The sequence below is a fragment of the Pediculus humanus genome, genomic scaffold (assembly GCF_000006295.1).
Source record: "Pediculus humanus corporis 1103172107403 genomic scaffold, whole genome shotgun sequence".
Lineage (NCBI taxonomy): Eukaryota > Metazoa > Arthropoda > Insecta > Psocodea > Pediculidae > Pediculus > Pediculus humanus.
The window spans coordinates 353,063-363,814 of NW_002987028.1; the positions used below are offsets into that span (position 1 = coordinate 353,063).

Sequence of the window (10,752 nt, forward strand, 5' to 3'; positions counted from 1 at the left end):
AGACTGGAGGACACTCCCGAAAGACACCTGTCTAACGTCCTGGGGGATGCGTTCTCATCTCCAAGGTGACGGCGGAACGAAACCAAGGTGAAATCCGGATCCTCTTGGATGCGGCTGTGAAGAAACGGACGGCTCCGAGCCCGAACGGGGTGCATTACGTGATTCTTGGCAAGTCTGCCCGAAGTTATGGGTCCGCGCATTTCGATACTTTACACCGTATGGTTGTGAAAAGAAGCGAAGCTTGTGTTGCTTCCAAAGCCGGGCCGCGATCCGTCGTCACCTAGTGCGTATCGACCAATCTGTCTTCTTGATGTTTAGGGCAAGTTGTTTGAGCGCATTGTCGCGTCGCGGATTATCGCCCACCTTGAAAACGGAAATAAGATATATGATCTTATCTCGTACCGATTTGGATTCCGGGCGGGGCGTCCTACAACGAACGCGCTCATTCGGGTTCGAGATTTGGTGCAGGGAGTGGTAAAAAAGGGAGGCGTCGCCATTGTGATATTGACTGACTTCAAGAATGCGTTTAATTTGATGCCGTGAGGGGCGATTTAAAATGGGCCTTGAGGCTAAGGCCGTGCCAATTTACTTGCGGGCAATAATAGGATCCTTTCAATCCGACAGGAAAATCGTGTTTGAGAAACCAGATGGAACTATGGGAAGGGTGGACGTTTTCCGCAGCAGGGGTCGATCCTTGGACCACTGCTGTGGAACATTGCCTACGATGTCCACGCGACCATCGTGTTCTTGGAAAAATTAATGCCCAACCTCCGGGGCCCGGAGGTAGCTACTAGGAGCTCAATGGAACGGTGGTCCACTCCATAGCCCTGAACGAGGCTCTGGTGTGGGCCGAAGCCATTTCCGGGTCTATACTCCTCAGGCGGAGAGCAGTTCAGCTCCAACGGGCGTCTCTGAATAGGATGGTAATGGCCTGCAGGGACGTAGCCGCATATGCTGCTTGCGTTCTGTCGGGGACCCCTCCTCTCGATCTTCTTGCGTTAGAAAGGCAGATCTCTATCGCGCGCGGGGAAGATCGAGGAGGGACGCGCTTCGTAAAGTTGTACGGGAAAAAGTCCTCGAGACTTGGCGGATGCGGCTCGAGGACGGCCGGAAACTTTACGGGGGGGGGGAGAATCTGTTACCTGAATAGTTGGGGCGTAAGCATGGAGCGTTGTCCTTTCGGCTCACCCTGGTTCGGCGGTGTGCTTGAAGACGACCACACGCTTTCGAAGTGCCCGAGGTGGGCCGATGACAGGCGAAGCCTCGTTCAGATTATTGGGGGATCTGATCATCGGGGAACTGGTCTCCTTTGCGGTCCCAGGGAGTGGTCCGCGATTTCGCGCTTTGCGGAAACGGTTATCCGAGGGATTTTTTTTTGTACTTCATCATCATCATAATCATCATATTTAATAGGGTTGCAAATATTTTAAAAAGTGAAGCCGGACCAAAAGAGATATTCAGAAACGTTTCAGTTTCTTTTGATGGGGGTATCACAATTGGGTGGAGCAGATCTCTGCGACGGCTACGTCGGTGGGAGATTCGCTCCCACCATCGCGAATGCGGGTCTGATGATTCCGGCTTTGAGCAGGGGGTTGAGGCTGAAATACGATACTCGTGCGACCGCCTCTCTTCCCCGGGGAAAAAACGCAGTGAAGCACATCCAGGAGTTTTAGTTGGTTAGTGGCCTCGGTTGAGTCCCACACTATCTCTGCTACCGGGTGGGGGGGTTAGTGCAAAATGCATTTCTCCAGGGTTAACAAAAAAAAAAAGAGCGGGGGCGTGGGGGGAATTTATAACGGTGACGCAAACGTGTTTAACGATTTAAACGAAAGAGAGAAAGAGAGACAAAGTTTTCCAAAAAAAAAAAAAAAGAATTTTATTCGTAAATAAAAATAACAAAAAAAAATCGTTAAAAAAATTGTGGGGGGGGGGGGTTCAAAAAAAAAAACAAAAATTAACAGGGGGGTGTTGACGTAGGTGGTGGTTCTTCGAGGTTTAAGGATGGACCGCAAACATCTGCCGGACCTGGACGTATTATAGGTCTTGGTGGATATATTTTTTTTGGAAATGTACCATTTTCCATTTGTTCGAACCATTTTTCTTGCCACGCTATCGGACACAATGCTTTGTAACATTTAAAAAAATAAAGACATCCCGGATAATCACCCAAAAGTCTCGCACATCTTTGATAATCTATGAAACTAATCAAAAAACGAGCACGAATTAATAACACACCGGGGGGGAGGGGGTGGTTTGGTTGGATTATAACTGATAAGAAAATTTTATCATCACCTTGTGTAACATCGTGGAGTGTTATTAGCATTTGGAAATCTCGGATCGTACGGACACGTTTCCAATTTAATTTCGCATGTGTCATCTTGTCTTTTTCTTTTAGTCGCTGGTGGTGGACAAATACATTCGGCTCCCGATTCTGTTACTCCCCTTCTACTTTCATTTTCGTCTCCCATTTTTCTTACTTTATTTTATTTTATTTTGTATGTAATTGAAAAAATTTTTATATATTCTTTTCGTTTTATATAAAAAATAAAATACTAATAAAAATAATAAAAATTGCATTAGTTGTATATATATGTATATGTGTGTGTGTATAATAATAATAATAATAATAATAATAATAATAATAATAATAAATATTATTTTAATTTATTTTCATTTACGTCTTCTGCTTTTTTTTAAAAAAAACTTTGGAAAAAAAAAAAATGAAACAAAAGGACGAAATTTAATTAAAAATTTTCTTTTCTTTCTCTCTGTTTTTTATTTGTATCCCTGCTGATTTTTATGTTTATAATAAATTTTCTACTGCTTTATTAAAAAATCATTTATTCATTCATTCAATCAATCATTCATCGAATCGTTCGATTTTTTATTAAAAAAAAAAAAAGATAAAATCTTGAAGAAAATTTTTTTTTTTTAAATTATTTTAAAAAATTAATTATTTAATTTTCCCCTTCTCCCTCTCCTCATTTTTTCCCCTATTTTGAACTCGTCTCCCCTTCAACCCTCACCCCACACCCTCTTGAATTCAATACGGGAATGAAAATTATTCCTTTTTTTTTTTTTATTTCATTTTTCACCTGATGGGAAAACGAATGAAAGAAATCTAGGAAAAACACAAAACGAAATAAAAATAAAATTTATTATTATTATTATTATTATTATTATTATTTTTTAATAACGCTAAGCTGACTCTCCTGTCGGAAAACAAAAAAAAAAAAAAAAAAAAATGGAGGTGATGATGATGATGATGATGATGATGATGTGAAGATTCAAAGATTTAAATCATGAAACTGGACTAAATTAAAATTTATTTTCCAATATTATTATTTTTTCAGTGTCGGATTGGTACTTTTTTTTTCTTTTTCTTTTTTTTTTAAAGAATGAATGAAAGCGTTAAGAGGAGGTAAAAGGGGGAAAAGAGGGGAGAAAGGGTGAGAGGGGCGATAAACAGGGGGAAAAAAAATTATTTATTAAATTTAATGATACCGAAAAACTAATAATAATAATAAATGGTAGATTCGAACGTGTGGGTGAACCTTGAAAAAATTTTTCTGGAAAAAAAATTAGTATGGCGAGTAAAATTATTTTAAATTTAAAAAGGAAAAAACCGAACGGGTAAAAGAGAGAATGAAAGAGAAGAGAATGAAAAATTTTATAATAATAATAATATTCCAGTCCCGAACTGTTCCAGTTTTGTAGATTTGAATCCCTTTGGCAACACGTTCAACACAAACGTTAAGCCGTGTAAATGAATATAAAATCCGAAGCACGAAATCCGAACGTGTTTATTTGTCTCATGAAGATGAACCCGAGTGTTGCCTTTATCTGCTGTCTTTGTGTTGTCGCTGTTTATTCAGCAGGTGAGTATTATCATTATTATTATTATTATTATTTTTCTCCAGTTTTTTTCTCTCCATTTTTCCATTTTTATTGTAAATGTTTTATACGAAGATGAAAAAAACAACAAAACAAAAAGAGACGTTTCTGGTCTTTTCCCATTTCCAAGAGTCGGAAGAATGGATTCATCTTGGAATTCCAGATATTTGGGTAAGTTTGAAATCAATAATAATAATAATAATAATAGTGATAATAATGATAATTTAAACTCGGGTTTATTATTTATCAAGGACCGAGAGAAATGAAACGACAGGGTCTTATACCATTTCCTAGAGTCGGTAGAAATAATGACGTCATTAGTCAACAAAAAAGAGATGCGATGGAAAATGGTGGTGCCATGTGGTTCGGACCACGTTTGGGAAGGTTACAAAAAAGAAATTATTATTTCGATGATGATAATAATGATGATTGGGCTCTCGTTAAGATAAAAGGTTATTAAAAAAAAATTTTTTTTATTTTTCACACCCTACACCCCGTTTCATCATTATTATTATTATTTTACAGATTTAACGAATCAAAACGATTACGTATCGAGATTGGGAAAACCTGATTCGTCCGATGAAACCGAACAACAGGCAAAAGATTATCACAAATAATAATAATAATTATTATTATTATATATATTTAATCAATATATTATTTTATTAATTATTTATTTTAATCTCTTCCCCTTCTTCCCCTCCCTTTTGTTATTCGTGATAAGGAGGAAAAAAATGATAATAATAATTCAAAATAAAATAAAATATATTTATTTATTTATTTATATTTAAGATAATTTCCCATTAATAAATTACAAAATTTAAATTTATTTATTTATTTTCTCGTCGGCGTTCGTTTAACAAGTTCGTCATTTAATTAAAAACCGTTCGAAATATATTTTAAAATATAACACAAAATAAAAAAAAAAAAAAAAAACAAAAACGTTTTTCACGTTTCACTAAAAATCTTTTTCCCGACTCCCACGCACATAAAAAAAAATCGTCTGTGATTAATTATTAATATTATTTATTTATTTATGTATTTATTATGTATATATAAATAAAAATAAAAAGTTTTTTTTTTCCCGTTAAAACTAAATCATTTATTTATGTATACGAAAATGCACTTAATTAATTAGTTTATTATTTAAATGTACCACCGACACGTTCAGGCCGATACCGTCCCCCGCTGTCGGCACCATTTTCTTTTTTATCTTCATCACTTTGATGCACGAACCCTTGACAATCATTCACTCGATTTATCCGATCCTTTCTCGTTCGAAGTTTGAGTGACGGATTGTTGTTGCGATTGTTGATGTTGATGCTGCGGAGGAGGAGGAGGTTGTTGCATCGGCGGCGGTTGAGATGATGGCATCGGCAAAGGCTGAGACTGAGAAGATGAAGTCGGCGGCGGCGTCGGCGTCGGCGGTTGAGAGTGTTGTACCGGCGTCGGAGCACTCTGAGCCTGATGCTGTCCGGAAGAAATCGGAGGTGGAGGAGGTTGTGCGAAAGGTCCCGAAGGAACGACGACGGCCGAATTAGGAGGCGGATGACCGTGAGTCATCATAGAATGTTCCTCGTTGGCGGTCGCAGGAGTTGCATTTGGCACTGCAGGCTGAAAAAAAAAAAAAAGGTGAATGTAAAAAACATTGTTAAAACGTAACAACAAAATTTTAAGAATATCGACTCACGGGATGTTCCGATGGGGGATAAAGTTGCGGTCGGGGATATGGTGGATATTGCGGATATCCGTAAGGTCCATGAGGCGGAGGTTGAGCTTCCGGACCGTAAGAGGGATAATACCCTTGTGCAGAAGGTTGCGGTTGAGATACCGGAGGCATCGGTGGTGGTTGCTGCAGAGGAGATTGTGAAGACGGAGGCGGTTGATGCTGTTGAGCTGCCATCGGGGGATACTAGAATAGAAATAAAAAAATTAATCAGCCAAGAAATATTTAAAAAAAAAAAAAAAAAAAGAAATAAAATACCTGAAATGGAGGCCTTGGAGGCAGGGGTACATTTTGAGATGGTAATGGATGTTGCGGAGGATTTGGCTGAGAAATAAAGTGTCCAGGCTGTCCCGATGAATATTGCGGGGCTCCTCCAAAATTAATAGCACTTGGCGGACCAGATTGCGATAGAACAGAAGGAGGTGGTGGAGGAGGAGGAGGATTTTGAGTCGAAGCAGGTTTTTCTTCAGAATCACCAGATGCTGGAGTCGAAGCATTCGGTGGTGGTGTTGATCGTTGTTGTTGTTGCTGCTGTTGTTGAGAAGGCTGAGGTTGAGGCTGAGTATGAGGCTGCGAATGTGGCTGAGAATGTGACTGCGAATGGGGCTGAGAATGTGCCTGAGAATGGGGCTGCGGATGTGGTTGAGAATGAGACTGAGGATGAGGATGTGGTTGAGAATGAGACTGAGGATGAGGTTGAGGATGGGGCTGAGAATGAGATTGAGGGTGAGGTTGAGGATGGGGCTGAGAATGAGATTGAGGATGAGGTTGAGAATGAGACTGAGGATGAGGTTGAGAATGAGGTGGAGGATGGGGCTGAGAATGGGACTGTGGATGAGGCTGAGGATGCGACTGAGAATGGGACTGCGGATGAGGCTGAGGATGGGACTGCGGATGAGGCTGAGGATGGGACTGCGGATGAGGCTGAGGATGGGACTGTGGATGGGACTGTGGATGAGGTTGAGGATGGGACTGTGGATGAGGCTGAGAATGAGGTTGAGGATGGGACTGTGGATGAGGCTGAGAATGAGGTTGAGGATGGGACTGTGGATGAGGCTGAGAATGAGGTTGAGGATGGGGCTGAGGATGAGGCTGCGGGTGAGGATGAGACTGAGGTTGGGATTGAGAATGCGGTTGGGCTTGAGGTTGAGACTGCGACGACGGCGGCGGCGGCGGCTGTGGTTGCGTTTGCTGTTGTTGCTGTTTCTGTTCTTCGATAGTCTGTAAATTTTTTTACAAAATTTTACTGCGCGAATAAAACGTCGGCGAACAACGATAAATAAAAAGTACAACATTGATAATATCAACAGTTATTCGAATAAGCAAACTTAAATATAAAAAATTAAAAAACCAAAATAACTCAATAAATTCAACAAAGGATTCGAAAACATAATAATAATAGTAATTATTATTTTTTGCACCTTGAAACCTAAATGAAACTTGTTAAAAAAAAAACAATTTTTTTTGCATCAAATTTTTTAGGTTCCAGGTTTATATAAATAAATAAATAAATAAATGAAAATTACAAATAAAAAACAAAATCATTAAGCAGGTATGGACGATAAAAATAATAATAATAAAAAAAATTTATTTTATTTTTTATTTTTTTATACCTGAATGAAGTGCAGTTCTACTGGCTGCAGTGCAACGAAACAATAATGACACTATATTTACTAAAATTATCGTTATTAGTACGTGACCGTGTAATACATCAAACTTTATCACTCTTGAACGGAGTTTTATTATTATTATTATTCGAGAAAAAAAAATTTCATTCTTTTGAAGAGTAATTAAAAAATTATCATTATTATTATTTCTTTTTTTCTCTCTCAATTGAAAATTTAACATGTTTTAAATGCGAGAACTTACCTCTCCGCTTTGAGCTTGGGCATTATCTTCGGGAGCAGAAGTCGGAGTCGCCACTGGAGTCGGACTAATTTCTGGAGCGTTGTTGGGCTCAGCAGCTTTACCCAATCTTTCCCGTCTCAACAATTCATATTGTCTTTCGACCATTTTTTCAAACATTTCTTCGTCGACCGCTCTGTGACAGTGCTGGAACGTAAAAGAAATTTCAAAAAATAAATCTCGATCTCGATCGATTCAACTATCGCAATCAAGCAGTGCCTTCTTGACTTCTTCCGCTTTACCTTTTTAAGCTCTTCTTGAAAATGTTCGCTACTCTCAATGAATTTCCTCTTTTTGGCTTCGAATTTTTCTTCGATTTGCTGTAGTTCGGCTTCTAATTTTTTCTGATGCATCGTCAAAGACTGAACTTGTTTTTTTAAAACTTGTATCCTCGTCGTCGTGACCACGGATCGCACGTCGGGTACGACGGCATCGCTGAATATTTCGTTTATGAGACGATGATTACGAAGGTATCTCGCATAAGCAACGTGTTTCACGGAGAATCCATCATCTTGATCTTGTGTGCGAGAGAAGGGTGAGAGAAAGGGGAGAGAAAAAAAAAAAAAAAAAATTTAAAAAACAAAAAGTTAAAAAAATTTTCCTCGGAAATTTTTGGGGGGGGAGGGGGGAAAAAAAAAAAAATAATAAAAGCATACAAAATTTTGACCGACCATCATCGTCTTCAGCGGGTTGAATGTCGATCCTACGATCCGCATTTTTATTGCTCGGCCTATCGTGCGTTTCCCTATTTTCATCACTGGATTGACTCGCTTTATTCTTCGCAGCTATGTAATTTAAATAAGCCGGAGAATTGTGGTAATTTTTTAAAGCTTTCTCGTACTCTAACTGAAATTTAAAAAATTAAATTATTTAAAGCACGCCAATCCCAAAGTTTTGTTTACAAATAATAATAATAATAATAATAATAATCGCTATACTTTTTCCAAGTCGTATTCTTCGACGTATTCCGTTTTCATATCCTCCGGTAAATCTCTCCATTGCTGACCGATTATTTTACCAATTTCCCACAATTGAGATCCGGATTTTGTGCTTTGACGGCATCCCAAACCTTACGGGAATACCTCATGTAGGGCATCAAAGGTTTTTCGGGAGCTTTCGGAGGCTTCGGAGTACGAGCATCCGCTGTCGCCTTTCCAACTTTTTGAGGGACAAACGAAGGATTCCCATGGGGGGTTTGAATGAAAGGATTCGATCCCGTCGAACTATCCTTTCCGCTTCCGGTACCGGTAGCTCTAAGCCGTTCTAAGAATATATATATATATATTTATTTAAATTTATAACAACCGCTCAAATGATTTTCTTTTTTCTTTTTTTTTTTTTTAAACAAATTTTTCATATGAGAAAATTTGCACGAAAAGTAAGTAGTAAAAAAAAAAAAGAAAAAAAAAAAATATGGCGACGTACCTTTTAAAATATTGAAGGTAACAGGATGTCCAGCTTGCATCAGATCTAAATAATACAAACAAACAAGCAGCTACATCAAAAATACAAAATAAAATAAAAAGCAAAAAATAAATAAAATATTTTTAAAAATACACAAAAAAAAAACAAATTTTCATCAAATAAATACAACATTTAATAAAAAAAAAAAAACAAAAAAAAATTTTTTTTTATTGTTCCCTCAGCAAGCGGATTTCGTCAAAAATATTTTCTTTTTTTGTGCCAAAAAAAAAAAAAAAATGCAAAAAAAAAAAAAAAAAATCCTCAAATCAGTTCGTAGAAATTTAATTTTAAATCATGGTTGTTCCTTTTCAAATTTTTTGTACAACAAACACAAACTAGTCGATATCAAATATTGTTGTTTAAAATACTTTTAATTACATAATTTTTTTCCTTATAGTAAATATTAATATAAAATACTATTTCATTCACGTCCTTCAAAAATATTTACTATCATTACTTTCATTCATAACGAATTTTGCTATTTTGTTTTCTCAAAAACAAAATTAAAGTGCATGCAAGGTCATTGCCTGGTAAAATAAAACAAAATAATTTTTTTTTAGTAATCCAAGTTTGTTTTGGATATAGAAATAAGAAATATTATATATAAAAATTCATAATTTAATATATATATATAAAAACTTTTAAAACGAGTACTCATTAACTTTATGACTCTAAATTGTCTGTAGGATGAATGAAAAGATTTCAATTCATCGAGATCACCATGATAAATCATATTATAAGTAAAGTAAACAAATTGATCAATTCTACTACTGTGTAGATAATAGATTCATGCTCAAATTTTAATTAAGAAAAAAAAAGAAAAAAACTTTTAAATGATAAATACAAATAAATGAATAAAAGAAAAACTTACGTCCTCCAAGAACAGGACCTGTTGGGGTCATGGCAATGCTTTTTTAGTTTGATGGCAAAGCCATGGTCCCTGAAACAAAATAATTATTTAAAATTAAAAACATTATTAAATTTTTTTTTTTTTTTTTTTTTTTTTTTGTGTTTTTACCTGAGTAATTAGTTAAACATCATGATATATTTTATTCGATACATTTTTTAAAAGCCAATGCACGTTTTAAAAAACAAGCTCTTGGTTTTTATTTAAAAAAAAAAAAAAAAAAAAAAAAAAAAAAAAAAGGAAAATTTCCACAAACTATTTAGTAAAAATCAAACCATTCACAGCACAGCACAAAAATTATTATTTAAAATTAATGCTTTTCATATAAATAAAATTGTAAGTTATGAGAGTAAATAAAAAAAAATTTAAATTTTATTAAAAAAAATATCTAAAGGTTTCATGATATCATCATATCATTTGTTTTTATTACCATCGATTATATCTTACTGTTGTTTGCTGTCCCTGAATCGGTAGCTGTAAACAAATCCTCAGCCTTGTAAGGTAAATTATTTGCTGCAAGATAGTTAACTAATTCTTTCTTAGATCGAAATTTATTTCCATCGGGTGAAAAAATATAGATGTCAGCTTTACCAGCATACACCCCATTTTTTCTTGTTACCTCCACTCGCTTCCAACCATCCTTCAGATGATATTCAACAGAACCCATATCTATATTATATTAATCAATCAATTAATCCATTACTTAAGAAGTGTATCAAACAATTTACTCAAAGTTATTTACAGAAGCAAGCCCAAAAAATTTCACATTTTTTATTATGTTATATATATATATATATAACAAATGAAGCATATTTTGAGTTACATTGAGAAACATGGCCCCTGACAAAATACAAAT

The 10,752-nt window shown here is 36.1% G+C and overlaps 4 protein-coding genes across 4 annotated transcripts; 1 reads left to right on the plus strand and 3 right to left on the minus strand.

The window, feature by feature from the left end:
- Positions 1-1,954: 1,954 nt before the first annotated feature.
- Phum_PHUM055030 lies at positions 1,955-2,468 on the minus strand (the record flags this gene model as incomplete). The annotated part of the gene is made up of 2 exons (XM_002423330.1): positions 1,955-2,201; positions 2,293-2,468. 2 exons carry the CDS (start codon positions 2,466-2,468, stop codon positions 1,955-1,957), a joined length of 423 nt encoding a protein of 140 aa, XP_002423375.1.
- Positions 2,469-3,766: 1,298 nt separating this feature from the next.
- On the plus strand, positions 3,767-4,465 carry Phum_PHUM055040 (uncharacterized protein; the record flags this gene model as incomplete). Its single annotated transcript, XM_002423331.1, has 4 exons — positions 3,767-3,878; positions 3,970-4,065; positions 4,146-4,278; positions 4,420-4,465. The coding sequence occupies 4 exons, from the start codon at positions 3,767-3,769 to the stop codon at positions 4,463-4,465; spliced, it is 387 nt and encodes a 128-aa protein (XP_002423376.1).
- A 674-nt stretch (positions 4,466-5,139) lies between these two features.
- On the minus strand, positions 5,140-8,990 carry Phum_PHUM055050 (uncharacterized protein; the record flags this gene model as incomplete). The annotated part of the gene is made up of 9 exons (XM_002423332.1): positions 5,140-5,508; positions 5,585-5,806; positions 5,909-6,102; positions 7,255-7,336; positions 7,490-7,672; positions 7,768-8,042; positions 8,197-8,365; positions 8,544-8,788; positions 8,951-8,990. 9 exons carry the CDS (start codon positions 8,988-8,990, stop codon positions 5,140-5,142), a joined length of 1,779 nt encoding a protein of 592 aa, XP_002423377.1.
- A 913-nt stretch (positions 8,991-9,903) lies between these two features.
- Positions 9,904-10,563, minus strand: Phum_PHUM055060 (uncharacterized protein; the record flags this gene model as incomplete). Its single annotated transcript, XM_002423333.1, has 2 exons — positions 9,904-9,929; positions 10,344-10,563. 2 exons carry the CDS (start codon positions 10,561-10,563, stop codon positions 9,904-9,906), a joined length of 246 nt encoding a protein of 81 aa, XP_002423378.1.
- Positions 10,564-10,752: the final 189 nt, after the last annotated feature.